This window comes from Musa acuminata, chromosome BXJ2-7 (genome assembly GCF_036884655.1).
Source record: "Musa acuminata AAA Group cultivar baxijiao chromosome BXJ2-7, Cavendish_Baxijiao_AAA, whole genome shotgun sequence".
NCBI lineage: Eukaryota > Viridiplantae > Streptophyta > Magnoliopsida > Zingiberales > Musaceae > Musa > Musa acuminata.
In genome coordinates this window covers 36,367,061-36,389,211 of record NC_088344.1, presented here as the reverse complement: position 1 = coordinate 36,389,211, position 22,151 = coordinate 36,367,061, and the positions used below count along the sequence as shown (strand labels likewise).

General features: G+C 45.9%; 3 protein-coding genes across 3 annotated transcripts; 1 reads left to right on the top strand and 2 right to left on the bottom strand.

The window, feature by feature from the left end:
• Positions 1-7,159: 7,159 nt before the first annotated feature.
• Positions 7,160-14,802, bottom strand: LOC103992783 (putative leucine-rich repeat receptor-like protein kinase At2g19210). Its single transcript, XM_065118651.1, has 13 exons — positions 14,697-14,802; positions 13,860-14,421; positions 12,864-13,342; positions 11,676-11,811; positions 11,503-11,574; positions 10,967-11,038; positions 10,807-10,887; positions 10,311-10,483; positions 9,915-10,174; positions 9,412-9,538; positions 8,520-8,588; positions 8,249-8,435; positions 7,160-7,723 (listed from the first exon to the last, which is right to left on the bottom strand). The coding sequence occupies exons 1-13, from the start codon at positions 14,770-14,772 to the stop codon at positions 7,297-7,299; spliced, it is 2,721 nt and encodes a 906-aa protein (XP_064974723.1). The 5' UTR covers positions 14,773-14,802; the 3' UTR covers positions 7,160-7,296.
• Positions 14,803-17,875: 3,073 nt separating this feature from the next.
• LOC103992782 (uncharacterized) lies at positions 17,876-19,642 on the top strand. Its single transcript, XM_009412624.3, has 2 exons — positions 17,876-18,729; positions 18,828-19,642. The coding sequence occupies exons 1-2, from the start codon at positions 18,005-18,007 to the stop codon at positions 19,474-19,476; spliced, it is 1,374 nt and encodes a 457-aa protein (XP_009410899.1). The 5' UTR covers positions 17,876-18,004; the 3' UTR covers positions 19,477-19,642.
• Positions 19,643-19,769: 127 nt separating this feature from the next.
• LOC103992781 (uncharacterized) lies at positions 19,770-22,105 on the bottom strand. The gene is made up of 3 exons (XM_009412623.3): positions 21,979-22,105; positions 20,093-21,849; positions 19,770-20,017 (listed from the first exon to the last, which is right to left on the bottom strand). Exons 1-3 carry the CDS (start codon positions 22,037-22,039, stop codon positions 19,967-19,969), a joined length of 1,869 nt encoding a protein of 622 aa, XP_009410898.3. The 5' UTR covers positions 22,040-22,105; the 3' UTR covers positions 19,770-19,966.
• Positions 22,106-22,151: the final 46 nt, after the last annotated feature.

Sequence of the window (22,151 nt, the reverse complement as noted above, 5' to 3'; positions counted from 1 at the left end):
ACACCTCGTCTGGCATATCGACGTCCCGGTCCTCGGGGAAAGAAGCGAAGGGATCTTCCTCGATTTCCAGCCCCAGGTGATGTGCCTTGAATCGGGCCAGGGCAATTCGGTACCCATATTCATAGGTCACCTGCCCCGACCAGACAAGGCCGAGTTGAAACCCCGAGGACTATTTGTAGTCCTCGATCAACCTCTTATCCTTCTCCGGCCGCTGTTTCGTCTCGGCAACCAGGGCCTCGGTGGCCCCCTTTGCCTTGGCAAACGCCTCCTCCAGCCTTTGAGTAAGGACAACCGCCTCGTTTCGGGCCAAGCGCACCTCGGTCCGTTCCACCCTTAGGAGCGCTTGGAGCCCTGTGTTTTTGCTCTTCGGCCGCCTTCGCCTCAGATTTGAGGCATAGGACCTCCGTCTCCAATGCCGAGGTACGCTGCTCGACTGCCGCTGCATCAAATGAGAGGTGCGTCACTTCCGCCTCCATCTCCGAGGCGCGCTGCTTGGTCGCTGCGATCGCCTCCGGAGCCGCTCCAGCACAGTCCTCCTCGATCTGCCTCCATAGCTCAACGTTGCGGTCGCACAAAACGCCGAGGGCTCGACCCACGTCCCGCGTGCGGTCCATCAATGCCGTGGTGTAATGGTAGCCCTGCAAAAGAGAAGAGTCAGGAAAAGAACCGACCGAGTATGAGATCGGATGATGTGGCACTTACCCACAGCAGCGACTTGGCAGATTTGCTAAGCAAGACCTCGGAGGGCATGGTGTACAACTCCCGAGCCATGTCGGGATGAAGTCTGCCTCGGACGAACGTGGCCACAGCCTCACCATCACCCCATATCCGGGACCCGCGGGTTAGGCCTACCCACCGGGCCACCAGCGGGTCGGAGGGTTTGCCCTCCGAAAGCTCGCCCATCACGCAAGCCTGGTAAGGTTCATCCCGCGCCCCCGAAGGGAGGCGACACAGGTCACGGATGGAAGGTGCCCGTGGCGCCTTCCCAGTCCCCTCGTTGCTCGGGCCGGCCTCGCCCTGATCGAAGTCTCGTCGCCGATCGCGCGCGCCCGGTTCAATAGCAACCTCACTCGGTCGAGCGACCGGCAGATCTAGAGTCCTCTGGCTGACGGTCTTAGCTTTCTTCCGAGGACGGTCTGCCTCAAGCACCACCGATGCCTCTTTTGAACCAACCCTTGGCCCGACAGCATGACGCTGCGATGCGCCCAATGAAGAATGCCCCCCACCCCCCCCCCCCCCCCCCCCCCTCGGCGGCATGATTCACCATCTCTGCATAAGGAACACCCACGTTGATCAGAACGCCAAAAATACAAAACCTTGAGAAAACCCTAAATGCTACCCACTACCGGCGTACCTCGAGGCGCCGGGCTAAGACCCGCCTCGACCAACCATGCCTCGGGCATCTTCCGGATGGCTCCCTGCGCTCCTCGTCGTACAGGGCCGGGGCGATGTTGTTGATCGCGCGCGTCGCCCATCGGAGCCCAAAGTCCAAGTCCCCCAGACAACAGATAAAAAAGAAACACCCCTTCCATCCCTTATTACTGGAAAGAGTCCCGCTAACCCGGAAACCTGGTCGGGTAGACAGGTAGTAACCCCTCGACCCCTTGGAAAGGTGGAAGCAGGAAAGGAAGAGGGATCGGGTCGGGACGATATTGGCATAGTGGCACTCCCCTAAGAACACCACCAGGTAGCGTCAGGAGCTTGGTGCCATCGGTGATGGGGAATACGCCACCACGAAATACAAGAAGTAATGACGGGATGCAGTGGGAGGCGCAACCCGGCCTCAAAGGCATCTAAGGTTAAGGCAAAACCCTTCGGGATAGGGTCGTACGCCCATTGCCATGGCTCGGGGGCAATAAGCGTAAACTCCTCCGGGATTCCATAACGGCCCTGGAGGTAGCTGAGCGATGACTCGCTCACGATCGAATCAAGGTCGTGCGGCCACATTAAGGATTCCAGAGCCCGAGCAGCCTTTTCGTCGGATGACGAGTGGGGGCTCGGCGGCAATGTCCTCTCTCCGACATTACCGGAGGGGGAAGGCGAAAGAGGAGGGGAAGCCATCCTTACTGACCTTAGGGACAAGAAGCAAGGCAGCCGATTCGGATGAAGCAGTAAGGCCTGAAGGAGCGACTGAGCAAACGCAAGTAAGGAGACGTGTAGGAGGCCGACTGAACGCAACTTATAGACCAAATCCCGCCAAAACGGTGACCCTTCCTCTCCTAAAGCACGTTACATCAGGCACACTGAATGTCGCTTCACCATAAATGTGGCTTGACGTGGCAGCTAACGGGCGCGCGGTGCGGATGTTGAAAGCGCTGGCCTTCTCAATCTCGAAAATCGGCGACCCCCTAAAGTGACTGTCCCTTAGACTTCTGCACAGGGAGGAAAGGACCCGCCAGCTGCATCACTATCCTGATTGATTCTAACCAAGTCCGCGCATCACTATGCTCACGTCCGCGCATCACTATCCTGATTGATTCTAACCAAATCGTCCCTCGGCTGCATGCTACCCGAGACCATCCTCTGCGCGGCCTGCCCGCCTGAGTCGTGCTCCTCAGCTGCATGCTGCTCGAGACCACTCTCTGCGCGGCCTGCCTGCCTGAGTCGTGCTCCTCGGTTGCATGCCGCTTGAGACCACTCTCTGCGCGGCCTACCCGCTTGAGTCGTGCTTGTTGAATCTCGTATTTTGATGATGAAACTACTTAATATATGTTTATGATTTAATCTGCGTTTTGAGTGACACAGGATGCCTCGATCAGTATGAGACAATTAAAGCAGGAAAATCATGTTGTGCCGGGGGAACATGTCAGAAGATTGGACGTCGGGTCGGTGGATCGGTCGACGTATCGACAGAAGGCTTCGGGTCGTGGACTCGGGCATCGGGCCAAGAAGAGCGGGTATTGTGCCAAGGATATCGGAGTTGCGGAGTCAACTGGCCGATTGGGCAATAGGCTGCAGGAAAGGACGATGCGCCGAAGAATCGGACGAAGCGTCGAGGGACCAATGACATGCCAGACAACTTGGTTAATTGCTTAGGATTAATTGTCTCGATCGAAGTTTTGTTTTAAGTGTGCAGGATTAACTACGATGAAAGTAAGACATGCAGCAGGAATTGCGCCGGAGTCAAGACAATGATCACGTTGGGAGTTCGAGAGTTCGACGGAATTTTGGACAGTCGTCGGAGGTTCTGCGGGAACAAATCCGAGAAGTCCATAAGCTTGCCAAAGAAGCTCATCGGAACTCGCCAAGTGGATCGTCGCAAGCCCAGGAGTTTGCCGGAAGTCCGCAGGAGCATCACCGAGGGTTCATCGGATGATCAACGGAAGTTCGCCGGAAGCTCGCCGGAAGAAGCGATTGACGCACCGGAGCAAGTTGCAGTAAATGTCTTAGGAAATATCGTAGTTAGCACAATGATTAAGTTGGAAATGGGAGGTGATCCCATTAAATTAATATTGGGGCAATTGGGCCCCTGAAAAACCCAAATTGGGCCGAATGTATCAACCCAATCAGACCCTGATTTCTGCTGGGAGGTGCAACCGCCCAAGCCAGGAGGTGGCACCGCCTGGGCTAAGTCTCCGAGCAAGACTAGGCGGTGCAACCGCCCCATCCAGGAGGTGGCACCGCCTGGGCTCAGTCTCCGAGCGAGATTGGGCGGTGCAACCTCCCCTGATAGGAGGTAGCACCGCTTGAGCTCGGTCTTCGAGCTCTGGCAAGAGGTGCAACCGCCTAAGTCAGGCGGTGGCACCGTCTGAGCTCAGTTTTCGAGCTCTGGCAGGAGGTGCAACCGCCCCTGACAGAGGTGGCACCGCCCAGAGGCTTAGTCTTCGAGCTCTGCCATGCGGTGCAACCGCCTCAGTCAGGAGGTGCAACCGCCTGATCCCGGAATTCCGAGAATTGACAATTTTGAGCTCCAAATTTGAACTGGGTTGGGGCCTATAAATACCCCACCCATTCAGCACCGAAAGGGCAATGAACTTACACCGAAATCCTGATCTTGTTCTATGATTTTTAGAGCTCAAAATTGTTGTAAAGGCCAAAAGTTCTTCTCTCTCTTTTCTTCCAAGTTCTGAGTTGTAAAGAGAGGAGAGAAAATTCTGTAAGGGTTGTCTCCTAAGCCCGTCAAAAGGAGTGAAACTGTAAAAGAGTGGTTGGCCTTCGCCTATTGAAGGAAGGCCTCTAGTTGACGTCGGTGACCTCGTCGGTGGAGGAAGCCAAAAGTGGAGTAGGTCAAGATTGACCGAACCACTCTAAATCTCGGTTTGCATTTACTTTGAGCGTTTTATCTTTACTACAAACCTCCTCAATAGCTTACTGCCTTCTGTGTTTTTACGAACGTGTTTCAAAGTTCAGTGCTTTCCGAATTGACGTTTAAGACGCAAATCAATTTTATCGTACGAATGTTGTATTTCAGTTTGCGCTTACGTTCTGATTTCCATTATAACTGCAAACTGCCTTTATATCTTTGCTTTAACTGCATCTCGCCTTATCTCAAGTTAAAGTGGTTTACGAATCAGCTTTTATACCGAAATCGCTTTTATCGTACGAACGTCGTATTTCAGTTTGCACTTATATTCTGATTTCCATCATAACTGCAAACTGCGTTTATATCTTTGTTGCATCTCTCCTAGTCAAAAGTTGAAGTGATTTACGAATCGACTTTCTTACGAAAATCACTTTTATCGAACGAACGCAGTTTTCGATTTTAATCGCAGAAGGTTTTCCGCTGCACTAATTCACCCCCCCCCCCCCTAGTGCACTTGATCCTAACAGTGCTCCTCGGCTGCATGTCGTCCGATACCACTCTCTGCGTGGCCTGCCCGCCTGAGTCGTGCTCCTCGGCTGCATGCTGCCCGAGACCAATCTCTGCACGGCCTTCCCGCCTGAGTCGTGCTCCTCGGCTGAGTGCTGCCCAAGACCACACTCTGTGTGGCCTGCCCGCCTAAGTCGTGCTCCTCGGCTGCGTGACGCCTGAGACCACACTCTGCACGGCCTGCCCGCTTGAGTCGTGCTCCTCGGTTGCGTGTTGCCCAAGACCATTACCTTTGCGCGGCCTGCCCGCTTGAGCCACACTCCTCAGCCGCACACAACCTAGGGCCACCACTGCACATCTGACCCTCTGTCACCGAACTCCACAATCCCCGCACCCCTGGTAACGAACCGGCAACCGCCCAACAAGGATAGTTTCTTAGAGCTGAAGCCATGCCTCGGACCCCCCTCTTGCAATAACCGACGCATAGCTTCCTTCGGGGGGGAGGGGGGGGGGGGGGGGGGGGGAGGAGGAATATGATGAGGGTAATAATGGCGATAAGACTCGGGCTAACGTCACCTGCCCCAGATGATGCCTCACGCCTCTGTTAACCTGACAGCACCTGGTCAATACGGACCGGAACGCCGACCAAGGCTCATTAACATCCTGCTCAGGCTCGGTTCTACATGCCACATCAACGACGATGTTAGACGCTAGCAGGAGCACGATCCTACTCCCTGCAAGTGGGCACATCAGGCAATGATAACCATCACTATAAAGACCCTCGCGCTCCGAGAAAAAAGGAAGGAGAAAAACCCCCTATGATTGGCCACTGACTTGATCGTCGGAGGGGTCGGGCCGAGCTCTTCCGACCCGACCAGTGTGCAGGTACGAGGGCGGAGTGCCTTTCCCGAACGCCCAGGTGAGGAGCTCACTCCCGGAGGGAGCGGTGACCCCGTCCCAATCGGACCCCCGCAATTGACCTCCTCAGCAGTGTCAAGGGTCGTCTCAGAAAGATCCCCCATCATCCGGACCCGAACCAAGCCGCGTCGGCCCCGAGGCTACGGCTTAAGGTTGTTTACACTAACAGCTAGCGATTATATGATCACAACCTGCATAGCATCATAACCATAACAATATCGAGGAAACCATAAATTAAGGATTCAAAATGACAATGCAAACATCTTTATGATTAGCTTTAGACAAAGAGATGGATCACCTTGACTGTCCTGGCCATGAACTGTGACGAGTACTGCTATCTCCAGCAGAAGAAAGAACCAAAGAGCCATCCCTCTCGTCCCCAAGCTGAGATGATCCCTCGGTCAGCTTTTGGCAGAGGGAGACGACTTCGTACTTAATACTTCGTTCTGGGTCAACTCCTCCATCCCACGAAGAAGAAGAAGGAAACCACGTTAAGGGAACGAAGGTATATTATACTTCATACATATACTTCGTTCTTTTGGTACGTGGATGCATGATTAATAACATCTGCTTCCAGCTACATGTATTAGATTACTTGTCATGCCAGATTTCTTCTGTGAATAATAAAGTCCACCGAGCGTATGCAAGACTGTTCAATTAGCAAGAAATATAGTTGAGAATTTGAGATCGTAAGATGACGGTGTTCTCGACAAAGTCTGATACGTTGACATAATCTGGGCCGTGGTTTATTCTCAAGAAGCGTGACGGGCATTAAGATTCGTGCATCGTTGCATCGTAGCCAGTGAAGAAGAACGAGACCTCTACGAAATGACCTTCTGACTTGGGGGTGGTCAACGGACGTTTAGTATATCTCTTACCGTTATCCGCTGGTCTGATGGCTGTCGTTGTAGGACAATGCACGAAACATGCCCTGCAGATTCTTCCTAAGCCATTTGTGTCAATGTCAGTCATGCATGCCACGCATGAGACAATGCCTCTCCCGGAGAATGTCAAATCCGACAGGCTAGCTCAAGGATTATGAATTGCATTCTTATGTTTGAGAAGTAAAGGTGGGCGAAGCCGAAGGGAGAGAGAGAGAGAGAGAGAGAGAGAGAGAGAGAGATAGGAGGAAGAAGACGAAGGCAGAAAGCTTACGGGGCGGCGTAGAAGAGTAGATGGCCGCGGGGCGACGACGGCGGGCGAGCCGACCGAGAGGCGGCGTGGGACGCAAATCTTTGTAGCGGACCCAGGAGTCTTTTGACTTGGGTTTTTGGTGGCAGTTGGATTTGGACAGAGTATTATTATCCACAAGGATCAACCTGCACTGTACACAAAACACAGCGTATCGACAGGGCACAGTAGCCTTCACCATGGTTTCGGAACCAACGTTCCGGTTTTCCAAAATCAAAAACTAAAATCGAACCGGATTCTTTCGATTCGGGAACGATTCAGATTTGCTCGCTGCACAATTCGAACCACGCACATCCAAGATTCACCCAGAACTTATTTAGCTTATTGTTTACCGTACACTCATCAAAGCACAACATTATAGTACATATCAGTCTCTAAGACAAAATTAGAACTCGATTGAACGTAGAAGTATCCATCATCCCACACAGCGCATGGTTCTATCTTGCTGATGGAGAGAACTCCACAAATCGTTCTATTTCCATAGCGGTATTCTGGCTCGCCTCGTTGGTTTCTGCGTAGATGTTACTATTGCCCATGGTATCACGAGGACATTCCAGTGCCAAGCTCTCCTTCAGCTCCGCTACAACTTCCGTCATGGTGGGTCTCTGGTGGGAGGCTTGTGCCGTGCACCTAAATGCTATATCAGCAACCTTCCACACCGAATTCACGTCGTACTCCCCCTGCAGCTTGGAATCGATGACATCCTCGATATTCCCGTTGGCAAGCCTTTCGCGCACCCGCTGAACTATATGAGCATTCTGTCTGCCTATAAGAATTGGCGGCTCAGCTGTGATGAGCTCCAACAGGATCACCCCAAATCCGTACACGTCACTCTTCTCACTGAGTTGGCCGGAGATGTAATAACTGAACAAGCACCAAAGAATATCAGAATTAGCCTCACTGTCATGGTTCACTATATATGTTACACCGAGTCTTTTCGGAAGAAAAATACTTCTTACTAAGAAAACAAATAGGATTATGCACCGGGGATAACAATAATTGAAAGATAATTTAATGCAGTTTATTCATGACAGTATGGTAAGTCGACTGAGGTACACCAATCTGTGCTCTATGTAACACAAGTATACTGCCTCTATTTAGAGCACATTTAAGTCTAGCTTTAAGAAGCATCAGGCCAGCTGACTGAGGTTACTTTATCTTATTTTTTCCATAGCAAGATGCGGTATAAAGTTAAGTTAAATCTCTTACTAATTCCTCTTCACAAAATAGCATGCTCTCAGAAGTCAAAAATCTAATTTGGACTCATAATCACATAAGTTTAGCCATACGGATGAGAAACATTCTTCCTGTTCTTAGTGATAAATTTTAGTGACATATATATCTATATGGGCCAAAATAAAAAGAATAATGAAACAGTTTGTTACGTACTCTGGATCAAGGTATCCGGGTGTGCCAACCACTGCCGTGGGCACATTAGTAACATCATTTTGGATAGCCTTGGACAGTCCAAAATCTGCAATCTTTGCCTCTAGCTGTTCACTCAAAAGGATATTTGCAGTCTTCACATCCCTATGTATTAGTGGTGGTTTGCATCCCTTGTGCAAATATTCTAGACCTGCACGTCATGGAAAACTGCTAATGTAAAATGAAGAGATACACAAACAGCTTAATATTGTGCGTTGCTAATTTGCTACCAAACCTTGTGCAGCTTCAATTGCGATCTGGAGACGTTTTCCCCAACTAAAAGCACTGGCATTGCGAGTTTTACCTGTCGAAGAAGACGATTACAATAACGCTTTCATCAGTTCACTGGAAGTTTACTGAAAATTATGTAATACAGAGTGCTTAATTCCTGTTACAGTTGTCAGTTTGATGCTCAAGACAGTAGTGATGCCTTTCTAGTAATCAAGGCATAAGAAATTGCTGTGCGTCAAATGTGAAAATTGCTGCATTTGATTGTGGAAAGCAGCAAGGGTGCACTAGCTTAGCAAGGTCTTTTACATAGTTTCATCAGGTTCTAAAGTGGATAGGATGTCATATAATCACCATCAGGATTTCTTCTTGAGTAGAACTTTCACTTTATGTGAATTTTCCTTTTAGTTTAAGATATAAGTTTTTAAGTTGCTTTATTATGACTTACAAAGTATGAGGAGGCAACATCACTTTCTGCCAAAGAACAAATTTTGTGTCAATTTGTCATATAAGAATTCTACAGATGATCTTCTATAACTGTAACCAAAGAAAACTGAAACAAGAAAATAATCAAAATGTCACCATTTCCCACGGTCCATGCCATCATGTTGATGAAACCTTCTATAACCACAGGCTAGTATAGTAAAATCAAATGATCTTACTTTTCCTCAAAGAAAAATGGATCTAAAAAATGAAATAAATGGCCAATTTACCTTTTCTCAAACTGCAAGATGCATAAGGTTGATATGCTAACCTATAATTTGCTTATGTTTCACTCAAAATCTGCTATGAAAATGAACCAAACAGAAATCCTATTCTTTATAGAAACATCAGGAATCTAATGTGCGAAATTCCAATTTCAGGATGCAAATTCAACAACGAGATGCACGATTCATAACCTCTAATATAATCCAGCAGTGTTCCTTGAGACATGTACTCATAGACGAGAGCCAGATGATCTCCATCCATGCAGTAGCCAACCAAAGAAACTAGACTTTTGTGATGAATCCTTATCAGGTGCTGCACCTGCAAACAAAACCAGAATTGTCAAATGCAGATCTTAAAAGAAGCTGACCCTCAATAATGGAAAAGCAATATGCTCAATGTTGAAAACCTGCCTTGTATTAATGGGCTCTAGAAAATCACACAATATGACGAATAAATTATCAAGAAAGTACCAAGATTCACTGCCTGCTACAAAACAAAGCATCACCTGTATTGAAGAGTATATTTCCATCGGAGAAGTGCACTAGTTAACTAACATTCTAGTGCATATTTGAGTTTGCAGACCATACTCCAGTTACAAATTAAACTAACTAATCCCTTCAAAAACATATTACGGTTAACTGAAAGACATCTTGTAAATTTAAGATCTATAATCTGTTAGGGTTGAAATAGTTACCTCAGCTAGAAACTCTTTGGTTCCCTGCGAAGATGATTGAGAGCGTGTCTTGACCGCGACTTGAGTACCATCTTCCAAATATCCATGGTACACAGTGCCAAATCCACCCTTGCCAAGAGTTCTTTCAAAGTTGTTGGTTATTCTCAACACCTCCGTGTACGTAAACTGTCGATTATCAAGTTGCAAAGGATTATCTTGATGACCCTTTACTAAGTTGGACAATCTTTCCTTCTCTGGCTGTACCAAGATATTTGCTGACCCTTTCAAATAAAACATGATAATTATAAATTGTAGGTCGTATGGGAGTGATTAAGTAGCTAATGCTTGCAAATATCTGAGCTAGTATGCATCAAAGACATGAATGGGCAGTTATAATTTGCTGCAGCAAGCACTTACCTTTTGATTTTCTCATACGACAGAAGATAAATATAGCCACAAGAAATAGCACCGCAGGAACTAGACAAATAATCACGATAATAGGTGTTGCAATCTTCTTCTTTTTTGATTCTGTGTCCGCCTTTATCTCACATGAATTTCCACTGGCGCATAAATTTTGATTGCCTTCAGTTCTACAGTAGAATTATTAACTTGATATTAGTATTGGTTAGCAATTAGTCTATGTTTCTTCTTCAGAAAAAAGTTTAAATGAAATAAACTGTTGCATTATTACTAGAGATTGCAGTTTTAGACCGAAGGACATATTTTAGGTGCAGTGGCATTGAAAAAAGAGAACAAGGTGAACCCCAAAGCAAAAAAAAACAAAAAATCAGTTATTACCATCACCACCCTTACACTCTATATTAAACCTCATTTTTTGCTCCAAAAAAATTAATAATAACTCTATGACAGATGCCTCTATAACTTCATACGTAGGATAACAAAAGAAACAGACCTAAGTATCAGCAACCCTTGCTGTGATCTTTTTAGTAGAGAAGCAGGAATTGGCCCAGTAAGATTGTTGCCTGCCAAATTCCTGTAGAAGGAAACCAAAAGTTAGCGGGTCAATTTTCCTTTTCATTGCAAATCTGAATATAAAGAGTAGCAATTCTTACAGGACTTGAAGCGATGGCAAATTTCCCAGAACATCTGGCAAGGATCCTGTTAGGTTGTTATATGACAAGTCACTGACATGGAAAGTCACATACATTAGTCATTACTGATTTGGAAAGCCACATACGTATGTGATCACTGATTTCCACCTCAAATAGAGACCAAGAGAAAATAATGCATCTCATAGTATCAATGTTCCATTACACTAGCCAACTTAATACAAGTCATGACAAATGGACAGTCATGCAACAACTAATTTTTTCCTCTAAAGTAAAAGTTGATTATAGTAAAGATTCACATAAGTGTCAAATTTATAGCATTCCTATGTAGTATCTTTGGTCAAATATGTCATTTACACAGATTATTCTGGAATCACCTCTTTAATCAAACACTTCAATGAGATTTTAGCCAAATTAAAATGTAAATTAACTTCTTAACATAGAATTTCTAAGTGGTTCAAAAATTCCTAGTCCAATTTTCTTATGCCAGAACCAAATGAGAGACCAGATCAAGAATAAACAAAGCTACCAGCACTTACAGGTACTTGATTGCTGTGAGCTTGGCAAAAGAAGAGGAAATAGGGCCAGTCAATGCACTTGCCGACAGGTTTCTGCAAAACATTTTGGTCTTTTAGACAGTGCTCAAGAATTTTCTTATAAACATGATCTTCACATCATTGCAATTCTCTTCATCTTTACGCTGGATACTCACACATCTGTGATCCTTGGTGAATTGAGATCATAGCTGCACTTCAAGCCATCCCAAGCATATTCTTTTGGGGAACATGGATCACCCATCCAGTTTCTCTTCAGTTGATATTGTACCCTGATATTGATAATGGCATCAACTGATTCCAAAATTATTAGAAACCAAGCCAAAATCACTAAGCGTAGTGACATATCATTTGTTCAATAAAATAATTACTAAAGTGTAATTTGAATAGCAGATTTAGTGCAAGAAAACATGAAATAAACTTTCACATGATTATGAACATCGAGGTCTCAAATATCTCAAAGCATGTATATCTCATAATGTTTTCAGTATGTAACAATTTTATTTCTTCAGGATGTACTTTTAAGTAGACTCTGTTTTTCATATTATAATCATAGCCTCTAAACAAACATATTATTCTATGTATTCTGCAATGCATCCATTTCAAACACAGGATTCTGTAAAAGATTATTCACTAAACCACATGATCTATTACTAACGATGATTGCAAACCAAACACATGATCTTATAGAATGGTAGGATCAAGTATTCTTTCATCATCTACATCTACCTGACATCCGTTTTGTTAACCCTGTCCTGCTTTAGTAAGATCATCTCAGAACACTCATGAATCCTCAAAAATTAAACTTGCAGCGAGTATGACAAAAAAGGTAATGTTATAATATGGTACGAAGGCATTTTATGAGCAATTCCCATTATTCATAATTTTCTTACAATCTAAGATTAATGGCTCTCCTGTTAGATTAAATATGGTCCAAAGGCCTAAAATGCAATAGCCCGACTAATAAGCATTAGAAAAGCCAACCTGTGAGTGGCTGACAAATTTAAGGTTCATGAACTGGTCAGTTGATGTCAGTAATCAGAAGCCTATTCAAGAAAGCCAAATTTAGATCAAACAGGTTTTGAACCAAGAAGATGAGAATTCTCTGATGATTAACAAGACACGGGAGCTTGAAACCGACATCAGAAAAGGGAATATTAAATTTTAAGATCAGTTTACCACTTGTAAATCAACATCATATTTCGACCCTGCTCGAGCATTTGTTCGAAGAAATTCTATTGGCGAATTTGCCCTCTACTTGTGCTGACAATATATAATGTCATGGAAATGATAATTATCATGATGTGCAGCTCAAGAAAAAGGAAATAAGAAATATCCTAACGTACCGTCGTCAGAGTCGGTCGGCATGTTCTTGAAAAACATCGGCGCGTAGACTTCGAGCGCGTTGAGGATTGGAGGAAGCGTGGACAGGCCCGATGAGTTGAGAGCCCAATTATACCGCAGACTGGGAGTCAGGGGGGTGGTGCTGTATATGGCATCGGACATGAGGTAGGGCGGGGTATAGTTAGCGTACCACTTGTCGCCATTGAGGTAAACGTTGAACGCCCTCGAGGTGTTCGGGAGAAGCTCCGAGAAGTGGAGGTTGGCGTAGAACTCGTTAACGGGGGCGCCCGAACCCACAAAGTCCCAGTAGAATTCCAACATGCTGGAGTTAACGGGCACTGCCGCCGTTTGCATGACAGCCGACGGAGCCTCGAATTGATCCTTGGCGAAGTTCTTTACAGTGAGGTTGGTAGATAGGGAGGTCCAACCGGCCGAAGCAACGAAGGGCAGCCAGATGCGATCGTAGCGGTCGAACGGATATCTGTTGATCATCACCGCATCACAAGTATATCGTACGGTTAGCTCTCTTTCTCGTAATATTCTTTTTTTTTATTTAAAATAAATTATCTTATTATATATATATATTCTTATAAAATCTAAAAACTTAATGGAAATATTTTAATATTTAAATAAAAATACATTTGTTATGAATATTAATGGAAATATTTTAATATTTAAATAAAAATAAATTTGTTATATCAAAATTTGTGAGAACAAATATATTATAAAAAAACTCCTCTTTTTATTTTTTTTACCTAATATCAAAAATACCCAAAGACATACACTTTCCCTTTTCTTTCTCTTTCCTTTTCCTATAATTCGGTCTTATAATATTTTTACAACGTTATAGTAATTTTTGATAATATCAAAAAAATGCTGTAATATAGTAAAAATATATTTTAAAAATATAATCAAATCAAATCAAATCAAATTCTATGAGTAATTTGAAAGAAAACAGAAATATTTTGGTGATCAGCAGCTGTGATGCTTCAGCTCACCTCAACAAGTGATTCGTGGTCGGTGCCAGGTTAATTCGCAAGGACAGGACCAGATTTTGCGTAGCATTGGCGTAAGAATAGATGGCGTTCTTGAGCGGCCGCAGCTCCAGTGCAGATATGAAGGGAGTTGCAGAGCCAGTCTTTACCAAGCAGACCGATGCGGAATCAGCAGAAGCAACAAAAATGGCCTCTGCCCGATGAACATCGGATGCCTTGGTGATGTTGACGGTCGTCCAAAGGTTGACGCCAAGGTGAAGGTCGAAGAGGAGGGGATTGCTGGGGCTCGCTCCGTTCAGGCCGTCGTAGCTCCCGTACATGAAGGAGGCTCTCACCAAGTACTTCTGATCCGGCGTCACCGTCAGTGCGTAGCAATTCCGAGATCCATTTGGGAAGCTTCGAAGAGTCTGTAGTTGTTTCTCGAGCGAGGAGCCTGCGTAGTTGGTGGCGATGGTGTGGTCCGTCCCTGTGTCGATGAACCCGTCGTCTGATACGTATGGTATGCTGGTGGTTTCGTCGGTGTAATTTGTGTTGCTGCTGATGCCACAGTCGATACTTACGTATCCTGCAAAAGATGATGATAGAATGAAGATTGCCCACTGTGATCGTTAGTGAACATTTGCCAAGAGATTGCCGAAATCGTTTTCAAGGAAGTGTCGTGAATCATACGACATTTGAGGGAGGCATCAAAACTGACGTGAATCAAGGATCAGCTACTGCCTAAATGCATGATAAAATCATCTGGAAACGTATATGCCATCATATGCTAGAGAACTACTGAGAATAAATAGGAAGAAACAACATCAATATCAGATTAAGATTCAGGAGAAGCTGGATCACCGTCGGTAGTAGGAAGCTGTGCGTGAACTGTGCTCAGAGACGCGATCGCCAGAAGAAGGAAGAACCAAAAGGCCATACTCCACGAGCCAACACCACCCAATGCGCGAAATCAGATGGCCGGCCATCTCCTGCTTTTGTAGAAGAGGTTGGTAGATGACCTGACCGTGGACTTCGACCAAGCCCTTCCTCACCAGCTCTTTGGATTGCTGGCTTCCTGCGGACACGCTTCGGCAGAGCCGAGAAACTAAGCATGATACACGTGTACATAAAGCGTGCGGGTTCCACCTGAAACGATTGAAGCATTGGATGCTTAACAGCTGCAGCTGTTACAGAGTAAAGCAGCAAGAAATGGGGTTGCTGATCTGGCCATTCACATGCGTGACAGGACACCGATGTCAAAGTCAATGGTTTTATGGTAGCGTCCACTGTATGGGAGTCTGAATTCGTAACCGAGTAGTAGAATGATTTCGTGGTAGCTGCCTTCTGACACGGTCTTTAAGCAGCGGCCGGAGAGGAAGACGCCGCATCTTTAGACGGATGTGATTGCGACTGCAAGGCAGGAAACTAATGAACAGAAGATGATGATATCACGGAGAGCGACTATGTTAATGTCACTTGCAATAACCTCCTTATAAAATGACAGGAGATTCACAGATCATCATGCATTATTTGCGATGCAGATAAAAGATGGGAGTAGGTAATGGAACTAGTTTGACCTTTTATTAGACATAATCAATTTTGATGGGGTTATCTTCTTGTTCGTCCAAATTCTGATAAGCATCGTGCATCCACGAAGTGTGACTCGATTGGGATGAGATTGACCTATTTGTTCTATCCCTATCGGGGACTCTAAATGTCTTATGTACGTTGATCCACCTTAGTTTAATCGTTAATGTCAGGATTAATTATATATTATTTTTATGTAATTAATTATTCGTCTTCAAAAATTATACTGGGATTTCAATACTTATTAAAGTGAAACAATAAAATTTCTATACAAAATAAAAAAATTAAGAGAAAAAAACTTTATTGAAGTAATATAATTAAATATTTTACTTTCATAAATATACAAATCTCAATATAATTTTTTAAAATATAAAAATTAAGATATTAAATATAACTAAGTATAGAAGATAATATATAATTAGCGCACGATGAAAAAGCCAACTCACCTACTTTTTAACATTAAATAACACAAATATAAAAATCAACTAATACCCATTTGAGTTATAATTATCTCAATTCAAATCTTAAAAGACCTCCTACCTAAATCTCATTATAATTTTTAAAAATAATATAATGGGTATAAATATTCAATATATTTTGTTGTGGGGGGAGTGAATAACTCCAAACAACAAAAAAAACTCAAGTTCAATTATCAAATAATATACTTCACATAAAGATTAATATAGCTTGACATTTTTCACCTATATTTATCGAGAAGATTAAAATTTTTATAACGTGAGATTAACATTTATTTTTTAAGTTATGCATAAATTTCATATAAATTAAAAAAAATATTTATTTTTTTTAACCTAATATAACATGCTTTCAAGACATCCCAAAGAGGCCATGAGCACCCAAAACATTCATCCAAATCCTAATTTTCATAGTATTTTTTCCTTCATAATGACTCCAATTAACATTCCTTTTCCTTGTAATACACTTATTCTAGACGTACATATTTCTTGCACTTCCACGTGAATTGTTGGGATGCACATGTCCATCGAGGATACCATCACTGGTAACATGCGTTGGAGCTGCAATGATCAGCCGACACCCTCTCCTCGGAGGGATAAAGATCACCGGAGATGGAGGAGACTGGTCAAGCCAGGAGATCTGGGTTACACGTGGAGATGAGTTGGATATCTAAGACAGCCACATGCCTCCAACTCTTATTCTAGTCCTGCAAACAGTCATGTTGTCCTTGGGCTTCCATGCAAGGTCGAGTTGAAAGGCACCCAAGAGTAGACCTAAAATTTGGAAGGTAGTAGAGGGTAAATTCTATCCTTGGCCAGAGGATCCTATGATACATGCATCCAGGGGTTGCATAGAATATGTGTGTGTGTGTGTGTGATCAATGTATGTCTTCTTGTTCTGATGCAGAAAGAAAAGGCTTATGTGTGTTAGAAATATTTGTTTCAGAGGAATCCTATGATGTGTTCCTTCTTCTATCTCTAATGGTGGATGAGAGATCCTGACAGTGCAGTACTCTTTTAGGTTTGGAGACTTGCCTGACTGAAGGAGGAGGCTCACCACATCAGGTGATGAACATGTATTTCATCTGCAAAATAATCAACAAATTGTGAAGATCCACAGTCTTTTTTGAGTTGAGTGCCAAGTACATATGGGTGCATTAACAAGTATATAATTGAATACTTGGAAGAACTGGTCATCAATGCAAACAAGTTCATAACTGGAACTGGAACTTGTTGGACAATTCACTCACAGCTCATCTATCATGCTTTCTTTTGTTGCCCACAGCAGTGCATTAGGTCAAGAACCACAAGCTTGAACTAGGAGAGAGTGCAGCCACATTTAGATCTCCAGCTTCATAGGATGTCAACCTTCCCGGTGTTGCTTTGACGACATTGTCTTGCACACAGACATGTTTGCAGCAGCTGCGGCACAACCCATCCTACCAACAGGGGGTTTCTTCACCCACACTTCAAAACGCAGGCATCCACCGTCCTCTGTCTTCCAAAACTAAGGACACCAAAGATTGACAGTCGTGTTTCTTGAAATCTACAGCAAGCATCTATTTGAATTCACCATCCAGTTTCTCGATACGATGAGCTGCTCATTGGCTGGATCCAGTGAGATGTCGTGGCCGTATGTTAAAGGCACCTGAATCAGCAGTTTCCATCTAAATCAACCACCAATTATCCTTCTGCGGCCGATTAGCGGATATATCGACGCCAAGAGATTGCCTGCATCTGATGTCGCTATGTGGCAAATGCTCGCTTGGAAAGGGGTTGCACACAGCTAGTTCCAGCTGCATGCGCTGGGTCCGGTGACAGCATCGCACCAACCAATATCTCCAGCCCATCCTAATCCTCCTCCTTGTCACCTTTCCCTTTTTGCCTCCTTTCTTTAAGCTGATCATGGCCGAGGTGAGCTGATCGGTGGGTGTTCTTGAGATCTCACCAGCATGAAGGCGTAGTTAATCCAATCTCTACATGAATCGGAGTGACACGTTGCTTGAACTGGTACAACTCCAGATTCGTGTAGGATGAATCTGCTTTTACGTGGATCATATAATATGAAGACAGTCACTCAATCTTGTCTTCTGTATAAAGACGAATCGAATGCTTCCTATAAAGATCCACCACAGCGAAGTTAATACGAGAGAGAGAGAGAGAGAGCGAGCGAGAGAGATGGATCCCTGCCCATTCGTTCGGCTCATCGTGGAATCTCTTGCGTTGAAGCTACCGTCAGTGGCGAAGCCGGCAGGCCCTGGCGTCCACCCCTCCGCCACCCCATGCTTCTGCACTGTCCAACTCCAAGACTGCCCCTCCTCCTCCGCCACCCAGACCGCTCCTCTCCCTCTCGCCGTCGACCCGACGTCGACCACCAACTTGATCGAACCAGCAGCCTCCACTTGCGCCGTTGCCTCCTCCGCGGTCGTCATCAGTATCGAGCCAGCCGCGTTGCGGAGGCCGTCAGGCAGACCGGCAAGCCTGACCGTGGCGGTCTACGCGGGCCGGACAGGGAGCACGTGCGGGTTCAGCTCCGGCCGGCTGCTCGGCCGGGTCAGAGTGGCGGTGGACCTCGAGTCGGCTGCCACGCGGGCGGCGGTGATACAGAGCGGGTGGGTCAGCATGGGGAGCGGGCTGTCGGCGGCGCGGCTCCACCTGGTGGTGCGGACGGAGCCGGACCCCAGGTTCGTGTTCCAGTTCGGGAGCGAGCCGGAGTGCAGCCCGGTGGTGTACCAAATCCAAGGAGGCGGTGGGACTGGCCACGGCGGTTGCGTTCGCCAACCGGTGTTCAGTTGCCGGTTCTCCGCTGACCGTCGGCGGACCACCCGAACCACGTGAGCTTATTTCGACCATTGTTATGCTTGCCAGACCTCTCAAGTCATTAATGAAATAGGAATATGTTGGACTAAACTACTCCATATATTATCCACAGCTCACCGCCAACCAAAAACAACCGGAGAAGATGTTGGTTTGGTTCACTGGGTGGAGAAAGAGACCACGAGAGCAGGGAGCAGCGCAAGGGGTGGACTGTAACCATTCATGACCTCTCGGGATCCCCGGTGGCTGCCGCGTCCATCGTCACTCCCTTCGTGGCCTCCCCCGGTTCAGACCGTGTCTCGCGCTCCAACCCCGGCGCATGGCTCATACTCCGCGCCGTCGGCCCGTCCGCCACCGACTGGAAGCCATGGGGACGGCTCGAGGCCTGGCGCGAGAAAGGCCCCGTCGACGCCCTGGGCTACAGGTTCGAGCTCATGACCGACGCCGGACCAAACCGCGGATTCCCCATCGTGGAGTCGTCCCTCAGCATGCGCAAAGGTGGCCGCTTCTGCATCGATCCTGGCGTCGTCGAAAAGTCAGGGCCCTTCGCCGGTGGCTTCGTGATGGCAGCGACGGTGGAAGGTCAAGGCAAGGTGAGCAAACCAACAGTTCAAGTCGGGGTGCAGCACGTATCGTGCATGGCGGACGTCGCTCTCTTTATAGCGCTGTCTGCAGCCATTGATCTCAGCGGAGATGCTTGCCAGTTGTTCTCCCACAAGCTACGCAAGGAGCTTTCCCAAGACCAGCAAGAGTACGCCCCTTGAAGAGGATGGCCAAGTTCCTCCTTGTTCATGTGATGTGATGACTACAGGCTTTCAGCAGTCTTTTGTTTGATCACAAGAATCGTTTCCTCTGTTTTGTTGATATCACTGTTATCATTTTTTTGTTTTATGAATCTTAGGAGTAATCCGAGCAGGATTATTTCTAGAATTATTTTCATATCACCCAATTTCCATTGCATCCTGTGCTGATGCTACCATGATTGCGCAAAACCACAGGTTTTGATGCTTACTAGAACAAAAAGAAGCATGACTGCAACTATACGAGTACGAAAGACTCTTCGATGAATCATTCAGAGTTATATATTGATGGGAAATAACCTTTATTGGATCAACATGTCAGTAATATCAATACAGGAAATTGATAATTCTTGAGTCAAATTAGGGAAGGAAGCATAAAATGAAACAACAAGATGCTCTGTTTCTGATTTCTGGCATTAGAATCAGCATCATCAACAACCTCGTTAACTTCATCTCATGGTGCAGTGACCCGTTTACGGACTCGGGCTGAGCGCCTTAAAGAACTCTGCAGCACAAAATAGAGAAGTTGAGAATCTGAAGCTCCACAGATGTTTCTTAGCTAGAACAGAAGACAACTGACCTGTTCCCTAATGAGTGACCTCTGAACGGCAGGACTTCTGTTCATAATCGCTGTAGTCTCCGACGGATCTGTTGGATATTGATCTGGCTTTGATTCCTCAACTGGATCTGCTCCTCTTCCTCTGAATCTTTGGGTTGAACCTGTTGGATGGGCAGTTCTCCCAACAATGGTGAACTCCCCAAGCAATTCCACCACCGGTGGCCGAGTACCAGCTAACTCTGTTCCTTCATTGCTTGTGTGACTCAGAGGCTTATGACAAACATTTGAATCGCTTACCTTATCCTCTTTCCCTCTAATGGAAGATATAACCTCATCCTGAATGTTCATCTCACAGGTGGGCGTGGATGCTGGCGCTGAGGTCTTCTGGTGCTTCAGACAAGACTTGTACAAGATAGTACTCAGCGTAAGCGTCAGCAAAGACATTGATAGTAGTATCCTACGAACATTCTTCGAGGCAAACACAAAGTTATGGTCCCATTTGAACTCCGTCTTCCCTGTATCAGTGACTTCACTCTCGTCCATTTTTCGATCGTCTGACACCAGGCTTGAGAAGATTTGGGAACGAGGAAGCCACAAAGATTCATTTAGCTCTGCGCCGCCCTCCGCCCACGGTGCCTCCCGGAGGTCCACAATTTCATCTTGATCATCTGAAGAGGTGGTATCAGCAAATTGAGTCTCTGAAACTTGTGACGAGACAGCCGGCACATGATGAGTGTCACCCAGAATCTCCTCGCTCCATTCATCTGGAAGAGAAAGACTGCATTTGTGCTGCCCAGCGAACTGGGAATCAGCAGCCTCGTCAGTCATTGCTTCGACCACAGAGTCATCTTCAGTACCAATTCCATTCTCAAGCATCGATCCTCCATCTTTCCTTGTTGCCACTTCAATTCCATGAAGCGATTTGTTCTCTTGTAAGTGTCGCATTCTTAGACCATCTGAATCTGATAGATTGCTGTCGTTATCGTCGTTTCCACAAGTAAATTCTTTGTGAGGCACATCCAAGCAAACCTTAGACAGCCCCATCAGAGTCACCATCATGTTTCCAGAAAAGGTGTTCTGATCACAGGCTCGACGGTTCACTTCCCCATCTCCATGTTCAAAATCTGAGCTCATGGAAGAAACGTAATAAGAAGAGAATAGCAAAATCCCAATTAGGAACATCTTCCATGCCAATTTAGACCACCCAGGCCTCTGATCCACCACCACCACCTCCTCCTCCTCCTCTCCCATGATGATATCTTCAACGTCGCTAACTTCTTCTTTCTCGCATTCTTGCAAGGATTTGGAAGGCGCCGGGAGCAAGTCTTCGGCATCAAGCTTCTCCGGATCCGAAGAAAGGCTCGAGTCGCCTTCCGATCCGTAATCTTCCTCCCTCTTCTCTCCCACGAAGCGCATGAGAATCTGCCGGCGCCTATGCGGGTTATAGCGGAGGAACTGCGGCCTCGGGGAGGTGTAATTCGTCAGCGGATCATAAGAAACAGGGTTGGAAGGACCAGAGCAGGCTTCATCTCGATCCCCACAAAGACAGAACCTCGAAGAAAGATCCGAGCCCATTTGCGCTCCCAAGCGGGCGTCATGACAGGACTCCGGTAAGATCGTGCGGTTGTTCTTCTCGGACAAGATCTTCCTCTTCGCAGCCGAAGACATGGCCGTAGTCATTAAGTTCTTGGCTTCCTTCCCTACTAAAAAAGGCCTGCTGTTTTCGTCAGTCTCTCCGGCGTCTTTCATTCCTTTACCAGAGCTTCTTCTTTGGGAATCTGCAACCAAAAAAAAAAGGACCTCATCAAGAAGAGCTATTGAACCTTGAAACCAAATGATATTCCAAGCTCATCAAAAAATGCAAATCGAAAATGATGAAAAGGGGAGATCAAAGTCGAGAAATTCACCACAAGGGAACGGCTTGCGATACCAAGAGTTCGGTGAGCGACTATTCGTAGAGAAATCCATTAATCTCGTTTCTTTTTCGTCTTGGATTTCTACTTGCAGAGGTGACGAGATCCGACCGTTGGTGATTTTGTAGCTTATGACCTTATATTCAAATTTCGAATATCTCATCCGA